The sequence below is a fragment of the Megascapheus bottae genome, chromosome 23 (genome assembly GCF_031878675.1).
Source record: "Megascapheus bottae isolate mThoBot1 chromosome 23, mThoBot2.hap1, whole genome shotgun sequence".
In the NCBI taxonomy this organism is placed as follows: domain Eukaryota; kingdom Metazoa; phylum Chordata; class Mammalia; order Rodentia; family Geomyidae; genus Megascapheus; species Megascapheus bottae.
In genome coordinates this window covers 1,502,437-1,523,593 of record NC_143531.1, presented here as the reverse complement: position 1 = coordinate 1,523,593, position 21,157 = coordinate 1,502,437, and the positions used below count along the sequence as shown (strand labels likewise).

The 21,157-nt window shown below is 37.3% G+C and overlaps 1 protein-coding gene across 1 annotated transcript in view; it reads left to right on the top strand.

Moving 5' to 3' along the window:
• Nucleotides 1-21,157, top strand: part of Fat4 (FAT atypical cadherin 4) — a 144,767-nt gene that overhangs the window by 91,039 nt on the left and 32,571 nt on the right. The window contains exons 7-8 of the mRNA XM_090356610.1: nt 12,702-12,882; nt 19,573-19,823. Coding sequence (XP_090212736.1) covers nt 12,702-12,882; nt 19,573-19,823 — 432 coding nt within the window. The remainder of the gene's footprint in view (nt 1-12,701; nt 12,883-19,572; nt 19,824-21,157) is intronic.

Below are 21,157 nucleotides of genomic sequence, written 5' to 3'. Positions count from 1 at the left end.
GAATAAAATCTCTGACACCAGACTTAAAAACATCCATATGCATTGCTGTGATTTTCTCGTAAAATTGGTAGATGACATGAGAAAATGCAGAAAAATATGGCAGCTTTTAGATCCCAGATGCCATGTTTCTCTCAAAGTTGTGGTATTCTAAGGACCAGGAAAATGTCAAAGCATTCTTAAGAAAAACATCGACAGTTTTATTCCTTTTCTCATAAATCACCTTTCTTTTGCTCTTTTTTTTTCTTTTTTTATAACCCTTATCGGCTGGCAGCAGAGAGATAGGCTAACTCTGGCAATATGGTAGGAATTCAAGCTGTAGCTCTAAATCTTTGCATTTTTCTATTGGAGGAAACATTAGCATTCTACTCTCATCATATTTTTATTTACTGACATGCAGAAACTCTAGCACATCTGGAAATGGTAAGCACTTCTGTCTGCTTCTGAAAATAAGCTACCCTCAACCCTGTCACATGTGTGTGAGACTGCATGTCACATTACTCAAAACTAAGCTGGAGTGGAGCACAATCATTTTAGCTCATGTTTTTGCCCTTCAGGATTAAATGACTAAACAGAGTAACACAGTCAGTCAGAGACGATGCTTTGCTGCTTGGGCTGGTTTTGAACCACAATCCTCAGATCTCAGTCTCTTGAGTAACTAGCAATACAGGCATGAGCCAGCAATGCCACCTTTTATTTTGTTTAGTATTTTATATTCGATTTAATCTTGCATTTTATATGTGTCCTTCATTTTATTTTGTATTTTATACTTAATTTTCATATTACTTTACATTTTATTTTATTTTTGTACTTTGTGTTCTATTATATTGTATCTATAATTGTACTTTACTTTTTATTGTATCTTACATTTTAACTATTTTACTATTGTATTTTATTTTTCATTTAGTGATGATACTGGGGCTTGAACTCAGGCTGGGATGCTGCCCCTGGCTTTTACCCTCAAATCTGGCACTCTACCACTCTGACTTAACTGGAGATAATGCGTTTTATAGACTATTCTGCTGCAGCTGGCTTTGAACTGTGATTCTCAGATCTCAGCTTCCTGAATAGCTAGGGTTACGGGTGTGAGCTACTGGTGCTTCTTAGCCTGGTTTTCTTAGATATGCAACAGCTATTCATGCTTCTGTATCACACCAATATTTGTTTTATTGCAACATATTTCTCACTTGCAAATTTTATGAAGGACTTGAGGAGAGGGAAAGTGCAAGATTTTTTCTCCTTTTTAATTCATGGCTGGAATTGCTACAATGGCTGTGGACATTCAAACTGACCAATGTCTTGAAAAACAGCACCAACATTCAAGCCTCTGGGAGTTCAGTGTTAGGTGATAAATCTCAGTCAGATGTATGGACGCACTGAAGCATTTTATAGCTTTAATTCAGTTCCAAGTACTTAACTTACTGCGCAAGCCGCATTCCCATGACAGCCTGAGCACACTGGCTCTTATTCAATTTTGTTATCTGTTACACATTTCTACACAGGTCTTGTATCTACTTTATGCTTTGCTGTTTTACTTTTTTAAAAATTTTGTTTATCTTTCTATAGATGTAGTAAGGAGCTTCAATTCAATATGTCAATTTCTGAGCACAGTGCCCCTTTTAATTAGAATAATGTCCGCCTAAGCAGAAACAATGTGTATTGGAGAAGTTGGACCATCTGAAATTCTTTTAAACCTGGGAATCTTAAAGAAAGAAAAAGTATGGCCTGTCTTACCTCTGAATTACCAAATCACTGTCTCAAGCACAGTGTAGGAGCTGCTTTACATCTAACATGTATCACGCTTCACATCCACTTACTATGAAAAATTGGCTTATTTTAAATTTGGTTATGGAAATTGGGGTTTCCATAAACTGTTCAGATAGACAGGCATTTAGGAAAGCCACTTTTATCCAAGGCTTGCTTTTTCCTTTCTCCTCATTCCTTTCTTTCATTCGTTTGTTCCTTCCTTCCTTTGTTCCTTTATTCCTTCATTTCTTTTTTCCTTCCTTCATTCACTTGTTCATTCATGTGTTCCTTCTTTCCTTTTTTCCTTCGTTCCTTCTTTCCTTCCTTCCTTTCTCCCTCCCTCCCTCCCTCTCATCTTTCCTTCTTCCTTTCTCCCCTCCTTCCTCTCTCCTTTCTTTCTTCCTTCCTTCCTTCCTTCCTTCCTTCCTTCCTTCCTTTCTTTCTTTCTTTCTTTCTTTCTTTCTTTTTCTTTCTTTTTTCTTTCTTTTTTCTTTCTTTCTTTTTCTTTCTTTCTTTCTTTCTTTCTGTCTTTCTTCCTTTCTTTCTCTTTGGATTCATTCCTGGGGCTTGAATTTAGAGCCCATGTGCAGTTCTTGAGCTTGTTTTACTCAAGTCTAGCACTTTACTCCTTGAGCCACAGCTCCATTTCTAAGTTTTTTAGTGGTGAATTTGGGAAAAGTATCTCACAGACTTTCCTTCCTGGGCTGGCTCAGAACTTCACAATCTTCAGATCACAGCCTTCCGAGTAGATTAGAGGTGTGAGCCACTAGCTCCTGGTATGGGGATTTCTTTCTTAACTTAGGCTGATCTTGTACTCTGAGAAAACAAAGCCTGTGCTCTGCAAATATTTAGCACGCCACGTTCAGGGACCTGAGTTATGTATGCCACAGTTACAACTCAACATGTAGCATGGAGGTCTTTTTAAAAATTTAACATTTACTTTTTTGCTGTAAAGGTTACCAAGGTGAGGAAATGAGTACATTTCTTTTTGAACAGTGTCACCTCTTCCTTTGTTTCTTCCAATTTTTCCCTCCTAAACCTCCTCTCCCTCCAAGTTGTGGAGTCCATTTTCAACCTAGTGTCTAGTGAGTATCACTGCTGATTCCATTTACCATTTTGTCCTGCCGTCTGTTTCCCCTTAGCCTTCCCCAAACAGCATTTTTATGTATGCATGTATGTGTGTGTGTGTATGTATGTATGTATGTATGTATGTATGTATGTATTTTGGGTGTTGGGGCTGAAACTCAGAGCCTGGTCACTGTCCCTGAACTATTTCACTCAAGGCTTTGAACCATAGTGCCACTTCTGTGTGGAGGTCTTTTTTAGACTATTATATACAAAACATGCAAAGTCAGAGAAATATCATTTAGAATGATAATATCATGTAGAGAGATAGTTAAGTGCCTGTAGCCCACATCTGTAACCCTAGCTAATCAAGATTCTGAGATGTGAGGGTGGTAGTTCAATGCCAACCCAAACAGAAATGTCTTGGGAGACTCTTAGCTCCAAGTAAGCACCAAAAAGCTGAGAGTAAAGATGCTTCTCAAGTGACAGAGCATCAGCTTTCAGTGGAAAATCCATGAAAGAATGTCCAAATTCCAGTACTGGCTTAAAAAAAAAAAACTTTGCCAGAAGACTTCTTGGAGCTGAGCCAATCTATTTCCTTTATTTTGCAGATAAGGGAATTGTAGCATGAATAAGTGAGCAGTCTGCCACAATTTATAGCTTAAAATAGCAGCGAAGTCACGAACAGTCGCCAAGATTTCTGACTTTGACCAACTTCTGAGTCACCCAAACTATATTTACTCTTTTTTTAAGCAAATCAGAATAGTCCTTAAGAATTGTGTTTCTTCTAAATCACATAGATTTTCACAACACAATTGGAAGACTTTATTTTCATAAATAACACTTTAATTAATTATACTTTATACTTTTATTTGACTTTCCCCAAATCAATACATATTCCAAAACATTTTAAAGTGAAACCAAATTATAAGGAATAGTATTTTCACTATTGAAAACAAACCTTCGAAAGCCTTTTCAGTAGTCTGAAAATAAGCTTAAATTTAGGCATGTTCATATTCATTTGCATAGTTGTAAAAGATATAAACAATGTATTAGACTTTTTTCATATATTTTTATTGTAATTAATAGAAGGGTTACGTGATATTTGCCAGATAGAAGGTGCATTAATTCACACACATTGATACACTTTCACATGTCTTGGTCCCCATTTCCCTCCCCCCCACCCCACCGCTCATCTTGTTTTCCCCCCTTCCCTATCCAATTTCAAATAACCAAATACAAATATATCCGATATATCAGGTAACAAAGTGAGATACTGTGACAATATGAGATAACCAAGGGACAGCAAAAGAGATGAGAGATAACATAGTACCTTAAGAACAACAATCATTCATTATATGGCTTATGTTTCTATATCCTAGAGATCCTTTCATTCAGATTAGAGATGAAAGTGGTATTGGTGATAATTATAGGAAATTATCCACTTTAGTGTTTTTGTTTTTGTTTTGTCAGTCCTGAGACTTGAACTCAGGGCCTAGGTGCTTTCCATAAGCTTTATTGCTCATGGCTAGGGATCTACCACTCTGAGCCACAATTCTAGTTTGGAAGTGGTTAATTGGGGATAAAAGGCTTATGGACTTTTCTGCCATGGCTGTCTTTGAATAGAGATTCTCAGCTCTCAGCCTCCTGAGTAGCTAAGATTATATAAGTGAGCCACCAGTGCTCTGGCTGTAGGGTTTTGTTGTTGTTGTTGTTTGCTAGTCTTAGGGCTTGGTCTCAGGACCTAAGCATTTTTCTCAAGGCTAGTACTTTACCACTTGAGCCACAGCACCCTTCTGGCTTTTTCTGTACATGTGGTACTGAGAAATTGAACCCAGGGCTTCATGCATACTTGGCACTCTACCAGCCCTGTGTTTTCTATAGAGAATATTTATGAGTTTTCCTTTGGGGATTTATTTTTATATGGAAAAGAGCATGGGAGACTGTCGGTGTGATTCAAGTGATAGAGCGCTGACAGAAAAAGATAGTTGATTGAGCTTGAATACCTCAAATTTATTAAAAAGCCTGAGTTTAAACCAAAATCCCAGCACACACACACAAAAGAAAAAAATACCTTGTTGAATGGAAACCGTTTTCTACTTCTATTAAAAAATGAGTATTCAATTTGGTTGTAAATTACTTGTAGTTCTCTATCATAAAAACAGCATTACTATTATTATTATTATTCATTTTTTTGTTCTGGTTCTAGGGTTTGAATTTAAGCCCTAGACACTGTCCCTCAGTTTTTTTTTATTCAGAGTTATTGCCCTACAATTTATGGTTTTCTGATGGCTAATTGAAGATTGAAGTTTCACAGACTTTACTACCTGGGCTGGCTTTGTATCTTGATCCTCAGATCTCAGCCTTCTGGTTAGACAGGATAAAAGGTGTGAACCACTGGCGCCCAGCTAATGTAGATCTTAAAGTAAAATATTCATAAATTAGAAATAACTGTTCTCTCAGGGGTGGGGGAAGGAGAATGGGGACCAAGACATGAGAAAGGATATAAATATTTGTGAAGTAATGCACCTTCTATCTGGTGAATATAATGTAACCCTTCCATTAATTACAATAAAAATATATGAAAAAGAAATAACTGTTCCTATTAACTTAAGAAGTATAAATGAAAGGATCTTAGAATGTGTAAAGTACAAAAGAAATATTAGATTTCATATGAACATCATACAATATGCAATGGAATACATATCATAAATGTATTTGGTTGGTGTGTGTGTGTGTGTGTGTGTGTGTGTGATTAATAATGGGCTTGGGAGTTTAATTTGTATCCAAATTAAAGGCATTTCCCTATATTTATTTATTGTATCCCTGTTTAGTGTACTAAAAAGATGTAAAGATATTCTGAATATAAATCAGACCTCATTGAATTCCAGTGAATATAAAAGTAAACTGAGAATAATTAAAAATTAATTAAACATAACTATTTGGATAGCTATTTGAAGAATCTTTATATTAAAATAAGTGAGAGGTTCAAGATAATCACCTATGATTTCTAAATGATAAGAAAATTGGCTATTGCTTATCATCACAATGTTTAAAATAAAAATAAATTATTAAAAAGAAAAAAGATATTCTGAATATAGAATCAGCTAAAAAAATCAAATTATGCAGTGTTCCTGGTCTGCATAATGGATAGGTCTGCAGTTAATCTTCCATTATCAGCATTACTAATTAAGGGCATTTATCATCCAACTGAAAGAAGGAATAAACAGCATCCTTTTGCAGGATGGGAAATTACTTTTTAATGGAAGGGAAAAAACAGTGCTTTTACAAGACTTAATGTTAAAAGCTAAAATGACTAATCACGTGCTTTATTTTCTTGGGGAGCATATGGTGACATTCTGAATTAATACAATCTGTCACATGGCTTACTAGAAGGGAGTCACTGGCATCACAGAAGGCTGTGTTTCGAGAGGGTACAATTGTGTGTGCATGATATGTAACAACTCGAGTCATTTCCCAAAGAGTACATTTTGTAGAAATTTTATGCTTCATTTTTATGAAAAGCTTACTTTGTATATCAGGAAGGGGGGGGGAGGGAAGAAGGAAGGGAGAGAGGGAAAGAGGGAGTGAAAGAGAGGGAGGAAGGGAGAGAGAGATAGAGAGATAGAGAGAGAGAGAGAGAGAGAGAGAGAGAGAGAGAGAGAGAGAGAGAGAGAGAGAGAGAGAGAGAGAGAGAGAGAGAGAGACAGTTGGTTCTTGCTTGAACTCAGGGCTGGAGTGTTGTCCCTGTTATTTTTTGTTCAATGTTAACACATTTGAGCCACAACTCCTCTTCAGGTTTTTGGTGGTTGGTTGAAGATAAGAGTCTCACAGACTTTTCTGCCCAGGATGGCTTCAAATTGAGATCTTTAGACCTCAGTCTCCTGAGTAGCTAGGATTTATAAACATAAGCCACTGGCCCCTGGCATGGTCAAAGTATTTTCAATAATGAACATACTTTAAAATATTTCATAAGGCATCAATAGTTCCATAAATCTGGTATGTTCAGAGTTGTCTGCAATGACCAGAAATTAATTGCATTCACCTATTCGTGTATTTGTATCTAAAGCAGCTCTGGCTATTTCCATAGGCACTTTGGTCTTCAGAAGTTTGTTTTTATTATTAATTGTCTATTGTTTTATTTGCTCTTATTTCTAGTAAAACTGTATATCACATGTGTGAATAGTAACTATAATTATGAATACTTTATTAAGATAACTTGACTTAAATCAGTTATGCTTTGGTAGTAAGACTTTTTTTTTCAGGGTGCTGTGTCACACCTATAACTTATCTCAGCCCAATTAAATGCCAAAAACTCTGACAGTGGAGGTGTAGCCCACGTGGTAGAGGATTAGCTTTGAGAAAAAGAAGCCCAAGGATTGCACCAAGGCTCTGAGAAAAGGTTTACAGCTAGTTACTCACTGGTGTGAAATCAGCCACAAATCTGATCACATATGTGAGCCATGACTTGAAACGGCAATAAACTACTTCTGGTATTTCCAGTTTGAAATCTGTAGAGTCTAAAAAGTAAACATCACACACATTGTAAATAATTTGATTTCACATTAAAGACTTTTTGTTCTTCCAGTGTTCTCTTAAAACTTGCTGAAACTCATTTAGATAGTTATTCTATGAACTTATAATTGGTTTGTTTGTTTTTACTAGAATCGGGGCATAGGTTCAGTATCTCTAGTGACAATCTCTAGTATCTCAGAGTTTTAATATCTGTTTTATTTTTTTAATTTCCTGCAAAGAGTAATTTTGTTATAGTGTGCTTTTTTTGCAGGGGACATGCTCAGCCTGTATTATATTTTATTTGATAATTTAAAAAAGTTTTTAGCCACATACAGCTATAAAGCTTACATTGCTGCACAAATTTCTGGGTTGGTTTTACAATACTATGCTATTTTGCTTAGTTTTACTAACTTTATTAAACACTACGCAGTTAATCTTATGAAAATCTGGTGTTTTTCAGAGAGTGCTTGAGAGGTAATGAATCAATGTGTCTACCACAGTTATTTAAATTTACTTATAGAACTAGTAATAGCATAACAGTATTATAAAAAGTATAAATTTTCAAATACAAAGCTGCTGGTCATTTTTAAAATATGCTTTATACCCTTATATTTGACATATTTACATTTTAAATATTTGTATATTTATATAGAGATTCAAATTAACATACAGCTACAGAGTTGGATGTTGGTAGGTCACCCCTTTAATTCCAGCCACTTATGAGGTAGATATCTGAGGATCCCAGTTTGAAGCCAGCCAAGCAGGAAAGTCCATGAGACTCTTATCTACTATTATCCAGAAAAATGTGGACATGGAACTCTGGCACAAGTGGCAGCTGATCCAGTTTGATGGAAAAAGATAAGGGACGGTGCTAGGGCTCTGAGGTCAAGCCCCAGGATTTATACACACAACAAAACTTTTCTTATACATATCATCAAGAATTTTATTAATGCATCCTGTTATGCAAACCATATAAAAATCTGGAAGCTATAAAGCAGAGATTGTATGAGCAAATCATATGAGATCTGCTATTACACTTTTTAGAGAATTTCTTAAGTGAGAGAGGCAGGTAGCATGAAGCAGGCCCTGAGTTTAAGTTCCAGCAACAAGACACCTTTCACTAACACCAAAATTACTACACAGCATTGTTGGTTGCCATTTACATTAAAACTCAAAAATAATTTTATAAATTTACTCATTTATTTTTATGTGTGTGTACGAATTTACTTATATCAATACATATTTTCTTATATCGATATACATATGTATGTGCTTATATAGGTTGTATATACATGTAAAAAGAATATAAATACATAAATAAATACATCTGTGTGTTTCCATGTATAAACATGCATATATATACAACGGTTTATACATGTACGCGTACATTACATATAAATTTAACACGTCAAGTCTGAACATTTGAAATCCCCTCTACCTTTCAGTGGTTAATCACTGCTGGCCTTTGAAAGATGATTACAATTCTGAAGATTTCTCATTTGAATGTCCATCATGGTCTCCTGTATAATTGCCTGTCTCTGAGACCTTTGTGCCTTCTGTCTGTTTGAGGACCTCACCATCCTCTTCCAGGACTGTGTCTCTTTATTTACACACACTTCTCTTTGGCTGCATCTGGTTTTCATCAATCAATCCCAGATGAAATTGAAAAGTCTTTCCTTATTACAGCACTACCTGTATAATTCATCATAATCACATGTCCTTATGCTGAACATTGGCCCCTAGTTTTCTTCATCTCCTCATGGGATTCATGATTAATTGAGACCTTCTGTTTTGAAGTAGCTATACAATCTCCAAAACTTTGACCTTTGCTTTGTTGTCAGACCCCAGCCTTAGGCTAAGGCCTATGTTCCCAGATTGTGTATTTGTGGGTTCAGATATTTGAATGCTCAAATAGCTGTAGAGTCAGTAGACACAATTTCCATATGTCAAATGAAAGGAATGGGCACAGATGATGCTTGAGGACTCTCATGATTTATACAAAGATAAATTAAACAAGTATTCCTGCTCTCACCTAGCTTAGAACTTAATAGAAGATATGTTAGAGATATATTAACAATAATTCGGGATCAAGCATCTGAGAAAGAGCCTCTTCATTTTAACTGAACTCAAGAAATTCAGAAAAGCTGTTTTAAAGAAACCAGACTTGGAGGTAGGCACTGGTGACTCTTGCATATAATCCTAGCTACTCAGGGGACTGAAATCTGAGGATCACAGTTCCAAGTCAGCCTGAACAGAAAAATCCAGGAGACTCTTATCTGTAATAAACTACAAAAATACCAGAAGTAGAGTTTAGTCAGATCTCATCGAAGACTTAGGAACTTAGGGTGACTTTTGCAAGTTTTTCCTTAAAGAATTAACATGAGTTATGGGTATGTCTTTGGTGGAAAGAATAGAATCAAGAAGGCAGTAGAATTTTCACCTTACTCCAGATGTGTTCCATAGGTGGGAAGAATGTAGTTGTCTAGCTAGGTGTATATCAAGCAGACAGGGGCTGGCAATTGTGGACCAAGGATTCTGGGAAAGTTTTTGGCTCAAGGGTCAGCCCCACATAGCCTTTTTGTTTAAATGAGTGTAAGCATCAAGAATCAGAGAATAATGTGCCTATCAGATAGATTCAACTTTTACAAATAAAATTTATTTGGACCCTTTGAGGTCACATCTCATGTCAGGGTCATCTATGGTTTTGTTGTGGGGGGTGTGGGTGACTTGAACTCAGGCCCTAGGAGCTGAGCTTTAGGCTCAAAAATAGCAATCTGTCACTTGAACCACAGCTCTGCAGCTCTTTTGATGAATAATTGGAGAAAAGAGTCTCAAAGACATTTTGCTTGGGCTGGCTTCAAACTTTGATACTTAGATGTCAGACTCCTGAGTAGCTAGGCTTATAGATATGAGCTATTGGTGACTGTCATGGTGTCATTTTCAATTTTTTTGCCAGTCTTGGGGCTTGGACTCAGAGGCTGGGCACCAGCCCTGAGCTTCTTTTGCTCAAGGCCAGCTCTCTACCATTAGAACCACAGTGCCACTTCTGCCTTTTTCTGTGTATGTGGTACTGAGGAATTAAACCCAGGGCTTCATGAATGCTAGGCAAGCACTCGACCACTAAACCACATTCCTAGCCCTCATGGTTTAAAAAAAAAAGAAGAAGCATTAAGAATTAGAAACTGACAATGCCTATCAGAAATATTCATGTTCTTATCCAACCAATTACACTGTAAATTTGTGTGTGTGTTTGTACAAGAACTTTAACTCTGAGCCTGGATGATGTCCTTTAGCTATTTGAAGGTTGTTGCTCTGTCGTTTGAGAAACACCTTCATTTCTGGCATTATGCTTAATATTTGGAGACCAGGAACTCATGGACTTGCCTCTCACAGCGGGATTCGAATCTTACTCCAAAAATCTAAGTCTCATGAGTATCTAGGATTACAGGCATGAGCTAATGGTATGTGGTGTCTATAGTATTTTTTTTAAGTTTCCATTAGATTCATTAGATTATTTTGATTCAGCCTATTTTCGATAAAGTTTAATTTTTTTGTGACTGAAACTCTGATACTACAATGTGATCCCTAAGATGAATTATCATTTAAAACAATCTCCTAGACAATATTGTTATTGGATTGGGCTGAAACAGGATTGATAGAGGGAAGAAAATGAGAGTTATAGATATAGAGATCTATATAATTAAAAATAGGATGTGTATACTTTAAACTATTGTCCTTTCTAAAATAAGTATACTATCAACAGTGAGGAATATGAAACTTTTTTTTGCTGGTGTTTGTTGCTTGAACTCTGGGTTTAAGTGCTGTTCCTGAGTTCCATTTTGCTAGTGCTCTACCACTGGAGCCATGTGGCCACTTCCATTGGAAATAAGAGTCTCAGGGACTTTCCTGACCAGGCTGGCTTTGAACTGTAATCTTCAGATCTCAGCCTCCTGAATAATTGGGACTACAGGCATGAGCTACCCGCACCTGGAAGGAATATGAAGTATTTTGACTTGATTCTAGGCATTATACTCACACACATCTCTCTCTCTCTCTATGATTATGATGCATATGCACACACATACACACATATAATGATTAACCAGCAACCTAAGTTTAGTTGCACAAACATCTGCCTTTTCATTGTATTCATGTCAGCTGGTAAGTCACATTTTTTTCTCTGATGTAAAATCTGAGGTTCCAGCATTGTTGAAATGTCTCAGGTGTCTGTTCATCCCAGCATTCTGCCCTGTACATTTCTAGGATGAGGCTTTGTGCTTCTATCCATCTGAGCATAAAAGCTGATTGGTAACTATAATCTATAGTCAGAAAAAAAAGTTTGAGCAATGGTAACAGAGGCATCAGAAAATCACAAAATTATCAGAAAAAAATAACCATCCCGGAAGGTGGTTGATCCTTAGCATTGTTCTGTGTTAAGAACATTGTGTAAGCATGTTACAAATGCAGGAATGGATAGATTTATTTATTGGAAACTGAGTGGTAAAATAAGTAAGATGGTGAAATATCAACATAAAGAGAATATATCTGGGTTTTAATTTAGACAAATACATCTGAATGTGTTTCTATTGCTTTTACTTCGAAGGGTTAAAGTTCATGGATGGTTTTGAGCACACACCCAAAGGATGTGATTTTCCCGGTTTCCCGGTCTTTATACGGACAGCCACAGCATTCTCACCAAATGTGAACTGTCTCGCCTTCACCACACAATGAGACTGTTAACATTGAGCTCCAAGCCTTGTTCAATGTTGGAGTTTTAACTGCACGTCATTGATAACAACAGATCTAAAGCATAAAGTGAAGTGAATTATTTCATTAAGTAGAAAACACGTGAAATAATACCTCTATATCAGCTCATCAATATTTTTGACAATATTAACACATTGCCACAAAGTAGAGAAATTATACTATGGACATATAATACAAACCTGTTTTTTCCCTAACCAATATGAATTGAATACAGATAATGAGACTTAACTCCATCAGAGATTGTTTTAGAGATTCTAATATTAAAGGAAGAACCATGATTAACACTTGGTTTGTTGGTCAGCTTTCCAAATCCTGGGTTGCTGCAAGTTTGTGCTACACTTTTTAATGTAATTTCAGAAAAATTACCAATACTGTCTTCTTTTTGGTGTTCAATAATACCATTGGGCTCTCTCTTGTCAGATTAGCCCCTTCAAGAGAGAATGAGAATGACATACACTTCTGGAGCTGACGCAACAGGCATAGTTCAAATTGTAGGTCATCAATGAAAACCTTGTTCATGAAACAGAAGTTAAGAAAAAATTCTCAGTCATTTGTCTTAAATGTTCACATGTTTCCAGAACTCTCTCCTGGAATCTATTCTGTCTTTCTAGGATCCCCTGCCCTGACTGGAACTGGAACGATTAATGTCATTGTGGATGACATCAACGACAATGTCCCCACTTTTGCCAGCAAAATGTATTTCACAGAGATTCCTGAAGATGTACCCACTGGGACTGATGTGTTGTTGGTAAATGCCTCAGACGCTGATGCATCAACGAACGCAGTCATAAGGTCAGTGTGTTTGATTTTGTGAATGTTGCTAAAGGCCTACAAGCTCTCCCTTAACTGTTACTTCACTTCTGGCTTTTAATGATGAATTGGAGATAAGAATCTCATTGATGTTTCCTCCTCCAGGCTCACTTTAAACTGTGATCTTCACAACTCTGCCTCCTGAGTAGCTAGGGTCATGGCCTGACACTCAGCCTAGAGTCCCTGTGAGGCAAAATGCATACAACCAACTTCTTATGGGAAAACCAATTATTTTCAAATTACTGCTAAACCTAACAATCTTTTTAAAAAAAAGCAGTTGACTGAACTACTGAACTGCTTTGTCTTATCCTGCACGCATTCTGAACTTTCTAGTAAAGGTTTTCCAAGCCAGCTGCCAATGGCTCCTTGCTGCAGTCACAGTCTTAGTTACTCAGGAGGCCACAATCTGAGGATCATGGTTCAAAGCCAGCAGAGCAAACAAAATTTCTAGACTGGAGGGAAATAGCCAAGCAACAGTTTGAAGCCCTAAGTTCAAAATATGTACTGGTATACATACATACATACACACACACACACACACACACACACACACACACACAAGATTTCCCAGTATATTTTTCAATTATACAAATTTCTTTGCACAAACATCCCTTGCCTATGTTGTGTGGGGGTGTTATTTATATTTGAATGCTGAAAAGTTCAAAGTGGAAATTATCTGCTGAGGCTGAGGAAATAGTAGTCAAGCCTGGAATATGAATGAATATGCTAACAACTTGATTGATGATTTTGTTCCTTGATACTAATTTCCAATTAAGAAAATCATCCCAGAAAACTGAGTTTAATTAGTGTTTTGCAATTGGCAAAGATGTCTGAGTTAGAGTAGGAAGCCTGAGGCTTTTTTTTTTCAATTAACACTTTCCGAGATATTGACAAAAGTATGTGCCAAGCATGATAAGATTTTTGCTGTCTTCAACACTTCATTTTCCTGTAAGGTTGAAAACCAAATGCAAATAAGGAGGGTGATTTTAGATAATGATGATAGCCTGAAAAATAAAACAAGGTAATAAAGTTAAACAAGGTAATAAAAAGTACATAAAATGAGATAACTAAATAGATGCTGTCAAGGAACGCTTTTAGATTTGATTTTGTGGTTGATGTCTGCATTCATCAGCTTTTGCCATTGTTGCTGTGTAAATACCTGAGAGGATTCCACTCTGGGATGAATTTACTTTAGCTTATGGCCTCTGTCTGTGCTGTCATGGTTCTGTGCTTTAAATTCTGAGTTTGAGCTTTGAAAGAAAAGACGGAATGCAGGGAGAAGGCCCAGAATGAGAGCAGAGCTAAGGTAATGCTCTGTGAAGGCATTACCTTTCCACAGACCTGTCCCCCACACACATTCTAGCACAGGTTGACTCCGTTAGTGAATAAAACACTTGATCAGATCTGAGCCCATGGAACGTGGATGTCCCTGGAAATGGCCTCACGAGCAGGCCCCAGGGAATGTATTATTAATCTCCTCTGCAAGCTGAAAGCCAAGGTGGCCCACACCACTTCAGTAGTGTGCTATTGACCCGTTAGAGCTGAAGATTGAGTTGTAGGTAAGAGTAGTATAAGTGCATTGGTTGCTGGGAGTCTGAGAGCCAGCTTCGTGTGTAGATGGAGTGCCATTTGCTGTGAGGATGATATCTTGTGTGTGTGTGTGTGTGTGTGTGTGTGTGTGTGTGTGTGTGTGTGTGTGTGATGGGGCTTGATGCTATCCCTGAGCTCTTCAGCTTATGGCTACCACCCTATCCCGTGAGCCACAGCCCCACTCCCCCCTTTCTAGTGATTAATTGGAGAGAAGAGTCTCACTGTTTTTAGTGCTGGGCTGGATTTGAACCAAAATCCTCAGATCTCAGCCTCCTGACTAGCTAGAATTACAGATGTGAGCCACCATGCCTGGCTGAGAATCATCATGTGTTTTTACTGATAGAAAGATGAGGCGAGAGAGGAGAGAGAAAGAATAGGAGAAAAGAGAAAGGGGAAAGAGGAGTTGTCAGTGTTTAGAGGACATTTAAAACCAGGGAACTGAATGAAAAACATTAGGAGAAACTGTAGTAAAGAAAGAAAGACCCTGGAGTTTGTCCTGGAGATTATATAAATAAATGGTTGTTTTTGTCCCCCAAAGGAAAAACTCATGGAGGGTGTTAGGAAGGGCTGGACAGAGATATAGGAAAAATCTGGGAAGAGTTGTTTATACTCATTGTGAAAAGAAAAGCAGTAGGACACAGGCTCCCTGCAGAGGCTAGGGATTATCTCTAAGTGAGATTTTCTCCTCCTAGAAGGTAGAGGAATTCAGTCCTTGATTGCAGACAGACATTAGTCCAATAGTCAGAAATGTTGCCTTAAGGCACTATATGCCTGTATCTTATTGAGCTTAGCATATTCAAGAGTAAGACATGATCTAACTTTTCCTAGGGATAAACCTCAAAAGGCCCATAAGCACAATATGGGAAATACAGACAACAAAATCCATAACCTAACTGAGATTCTGTCCCAAATCTCTTAATTTTGTGTTGAAAATTGAGCCTTATGAGTCAAGCAGTATGGAGACTTAAATAATTACTAATTGCTAAATAGGGACACATTATTGTCTTTCGAGTTTTTCATAGGCAGACAGTGTGACTGGAGGATGCAGGGCCACACTACAAAGTGGTTTGAAGTTGCAGTTACTGGTTTCATTTTACCTTTGTGCTCTGCTTCCACTCTCCTCGGAGTCTCCCAATGTAGCCAATCACAGACTCAAACCTGCAGTTTCTCCACAGAAGAGGCTGAATTCTGAGGATTGTAGTTCAAGATCAGACCAGGCAGGAGAGTCTGAGAAATTTCTGTATGTTCTGTCACACATAGATAGATAGATAGATAGATAGATAGATAGATAGATAGATAGACAGACAGACAGGACAGATATCTCCCCACACAACTTGTCAGTGACATAACACTCAATTTCCCTATTCTAGTCACCCTATAAATGGTGCTATGTCTTCCAATGCTTCTCCTACACAAATTCCTAAACACATAGCCAACATTTCATCTTTACCGGATCATTTTTTTTTTTTGCTCCTGCAAAAGAAATCAGAGATTTCCTCAGCCCTACAGCTGTGTTAAAATTCCTTTATAGCCTAGATCAGTGCTAAGGGAAATGCTGTATGTACTGACCTAATTTGGCATGGAGCCTGTTCTTGTAACTGTAGTGTGATTGGACCATAGCCATGCCCCTAACCTTATGCCCTGTGTGGTTGGTTCTGTGATATGCCATACTGCGGTGCAGGAAGCAACAGCAATCTCAGGACCCACCAAGCTGAAAGTCCACTCTTTATAACTTTACCGAAAGCTTCATCCCCCCTGGTCTACAGCACAGTTTTTCTCACTTTGCAACAACACTCTAAGGTAAGGAGCCATTCAAGAATTTACTCTTGTTGGGTATTTGCTCCTAGCTCACATTTTTAATACTTGTTACTCATGAGGCTGAGATCTGAGGAGCATATTTCACAGCCAGCTGTAGCAGGAAACTCTGTGAGACTCTTAACTCTAACCACCAAAAAGTTGGAAGTGGAGCTGTGGTTCAAGTGGTGGCCTTGAGCTCATGGACAGTACCCAGATCCTGAGTTCAAGCCCCAGGACCAGAACACACACAAAAATATTTACTCTAATTTTATGTTTTTCAAAGAAGGCTTCATTTTAATCATGTTAGTCAAGTGTTTGTGTCTGCTGTGTTCCCAATTTAGTTCTTTTTAACAGTTTCAAAAGGTGTTCTTTTCATTACTTTTTATTTGTCTCCTCTCCATTTAGGAACTAAGCTTGAAACAATATTTTTTGAAATCTACTCACCCATGTCTGTATTTTAGTCTATTCCACTATCAAAATATGTAGATGGAGTATGATACATTATTTATAATAGGCTTTATTTTATAACTACACCCTACATATGTTTATATGTATGTAAAACTATATTCTTGAGTGCTTACAATGTGTCAGTGTTTTCCTATTCTTTTTCATTAAAGAATTTCATCAATGCACATAACTCCCAGTGATAGGAATATAAATGTGCCCTCTATTTTATAGAGAAAGCAAAAAAAAGGGTGAGACTTTTGATGAAGTTAAGTGTTGTCAGCGAGGTTAACCTACGCCAAGTGAACTGGGTGTGAATCTGTGTGTGAACTGTGTGTAATATTGCTTGTCCTTGCTCAAGCCCCTCAGATGAGTCAGACCTTTCTTACAGCATAGTGTAAGGGGACAAAGAGCAAACTGAAGTCATGAAGACAAAAATCCAGACTCCAGATGTGCCACTTATCCACTGTACATGTCTGGTTAATTTCCTCTAGATTTAGATTCAGTGCGTATAAAACAAACAACAAATGAACCATCAACAACAAATATGAAGCTGAAAGTAAGTATGTCCTGAGGCTTAGGAGAAGGGGTTTTGTTTTTATATTGATGCTACGGCTTGGTTTCAGTATCTGGGCTCTGTCCCAGAACTTGTCTGAGCAAGGCTACTGCTTTACCACTTGAGCCACAACTCTATTTCTGACTTTTTGGATATTTATTTGGACGTAAGCATCTTCTGAACTTTCCTGCCTGGGCTGCAGTCCTTGTATTGAAGTCTCTTAAGTAGCTGGGATTACAGGCCTGAGCCATTGGTGCCTAACTGCTATTATGAGTTTTAAATGAAGAATATATATATATATTATATGTATATATTTTCTCTGTACCTATATACATATGTATTTGGAGTCATCTACTTTTAATTAGAAAACCATATTTGCTTGCAAATAGCATAAGATAATGAATGTAAATTTACAGAATAAGAATCCATACTAGGCACTGGTGATTCACTCTTGTAATCCTAGCCTTTCAGGATCTGAGATCTGAGGATTGTGGCTCAAAGCCAGCACAGAAAGAAAAGTCCATGGAACTCTTATCTTCAGTCAACTACCAGAATCACAGAAGTGGAAGTGTGGCTAAAGTGGTAGAGCACCAGCTTTGTGCAAAAATCTCAGTGAGAGTACTGGGTCATGAGTTTAAGTCCCAGTAATGGCAAAGCCAAGAATGTTCCCTGATTATATGATTATTTGGGAGACCTGGAGCAGATACCATTTCATTTTCCATTTGCCTTTCTTTATTTTCTATATCTTTGTTATTGTAACTAATAGAAGGGTTACATTATGTTCACCAGATATCCTTTGCCTTTCAATCCATTACTTCCCAAAACACTGTGCTCTTGATGTATGCAAAACATCCTGGTACAAATTTGCATATTTTATCATTTTTAAAATGTTATTATTATTTTGAATTTTAAGCAGAAATTCTTGTCAGAAAGCTGTTAGACACATTCATAGTTTAAAGAATTATTTTTGTTATTCAATTATTTTAGTGATTTCTACACCTACCAATAACAGCAAGATTTTGATGTTCAGATTGATGAAGAGAATAGCTACCATTTAGCAATATGAAGGCAGTCATTGTACTTTGTAGAAAGCCATTTTTTGGAAGTAATTCTGACATATGACTGTGTCCAAAAATGTTAAAAATTCATGCAATGCCAAGTGCTTCTTCAAAATTGATGTTATTTCTCACTAACACCTTCTCTCCTTCTTTTGAGGGTTATAATTTCTGATGAGTTCTATTTTTAATAAAAAAAATCAGAATTCAAACTATTATTCCAATGAAATATGATCAAATACTGAAATTGGTTTTTTTGACTGTGAGGATAAGTAAGGAATGAATACATTGCAGGCTGGACTATAGTTTCTTTTCTGAGTCCCCTTTGGTGGCTGGGTCCTCTTGCCACCAAAACACTTATGCTGAACTCTTTCTAAAATAGCAATATCTTTGTTGATATAAAGAGGATAAAATATGAAGTAGGTCTATTTTCTTCCTACCTTCCACATGTAGAACTTAACCACCATAAATGATTTGGATCCTTCAAATTGAGCTGCTATTTAGTTTTTAATACCTGATCTCGTGGACTCTCATTTCAAACACAACACCAGGAATAAGTGCAGATAACCTTATTCTTCCAAAAGAAGGAGGAAGATATTCTCAGTGGAAATTCTTTCTGGGTAACCAGTCTGGCTAGCATCAAACTGTTCATGAAGGTGTCAAACTTTCTTGACATAACCATATGCGGAATGACCAATGAGGGAATTGGGATCCAGGAATGTCTCTGTATAAATATTGGATCGTTAGCTACTCTGAATGGACATTGCTGCCAAATATAGTGTTTTGTCTTTAAAGGATAAGATCTTCAACTAATTTCTTGTGGTTTAATATGGCATACAGCAGAAAAATAATTTTTAAGGTTGATTTAAAAAGGATTCATTTGAAATCCTGGCCCACTCTCCACAATACAACTCCAAAGCCATGGCTCATACTTCCAACCACATTTCTTACAACACGGCAATGTTCTTTCTGGGTTTGTTTTGTGACCCTGTATGACTTCACACAGTTCTGAAAAAGCCTTCTGACATGTGTTTGAGGTCACTGGATGTCTTTTAAAATCAATTCTGCCAATGTGATAATCAGGCCAAACTTGAAGTAGTCATCTCACCTCCTTTCCTGTGATCTGTAATGTTTTCCTCTGCGCTTCTGCTCCATGTTTAAAGCCTCATGAAGAAGATGTTACAATCTCATAACTGAAAGAATGATGCCTCTCTCTCATCTCTGCTTTAGTTACAGCATCATGGGTGGAAATGCTCAGTTTACCATCAACCCATCCACAGGCCAAGTCATCACGAGTGCTTTGCTAGATAGGGAAACCAAAGATAACTATACTTTAGTGGTGGTCGCCAGTGATGCCGGGTCCCCGGAGTCTCTCTCCAGTTCCACCAGTGTGCTGGTCACTGTGGCCGATGTCAATGATAATCCACCAAGATTTCAGCACCACCCATATGTCACTCACATCCCATCTCCTGCTCCACCAGGTAACGGACAGATCGCCAAAGCTCTGGGAGCTAGGCAAACTGTGTATCAGATGTTTTCTATGAGCATATTTTCCTTATTCTCTGGTTTTGAAATCATGTACTTTTGGAAATTCTCTAAAATTCAAGTGGTTTTTTTCCCCAACACAATGGAAGAAAATTTGAATTTTAGTCTAATGAATCAAGTCCTTCATCATCAGAGTTTTAGGAAAGAATGTACAGATGGTAGTGATCTTTGCCTTCTATTAAATTGAGCATGTGTAATTCCTAAAAAGCCACATTGGAGAGAATTTTCTTTCTATTTTTTCATGTCCCAGCGCTTGAAATATCATCTGGGAAGTACCAGATATTCAAATACAATTGTTCTTTAATGACAAATATTTTACTTCGATACTTTATAGATACTTTTACAAAAAACTTAAAATGATATGTTAGTCCAGTCTTTCTAGAAGAAAAAAATATGTTAGCTTCTATACTATTAATGACCACTGTATGTGTGCAGTAGGTCACGCCTGTAATCCTAACTACTCAGGAGCCTGAGGTCTGAGGATCATGGTTCAGATCCAGCCCAGGCACAAAAGTCCATGTGACACATATCTGCAATTAACCAATAGAATACTGGAAATGGTACTGTGGCTCAAAGTAGTAGAGTAGTACCCTTGTGCTGGAGAGCTCAGGAACAGTGTCCAGGGCCAGAGTTCAAGCCCCATGACTGAAATAAATAAATAATTAATAAATAAATCAATAAGTGACCATTTTTAATTAAAAATATTCATCTGTATTATGTTTCACATGTAGTCTGGTATCATTTACTCACAATGACATGCTCTCAAAAGCTGTGCATCTCTGCCTGTATTTTCTGTTTGTTTTTTTCTTTTTGGTACTGGACATTGAACCCAGAATGGTGCATTTTCTCTGCAATCACTTTGCTACTGAGCTACATCCCAGCCCATTCCCATTTGTAATTTTAAAATGACTTTTTAAAACAAGAAAATGTACTCATGTAGATTATGTGTAATTGAATCTTCTTTGCTTAAAAAGGACTTTTAAGTGGAGGGAAATATAAAGGGATTTCGTTTTGCTTCTCTTAGTGATCTTTGATCTTCTCTTAAATTAAGGCTGAGCTAGTCAATGTCAATTGAAAGCATCAAATCTGTGAACTCATGCCAACTTTCTAACCCAAAGAAATGCCAATGGCAAAGTTCAATATCTCTCTTGAGAGTCTTTAGACAAAATGGTGCTGGCAGGCATGAATCTAATTACTTCCGATGTCTGGTGGTGCACTGTGGAGTCTCGCATAAAGTGAGGGGTACTTGGGCCCATTTGCATTATTAATC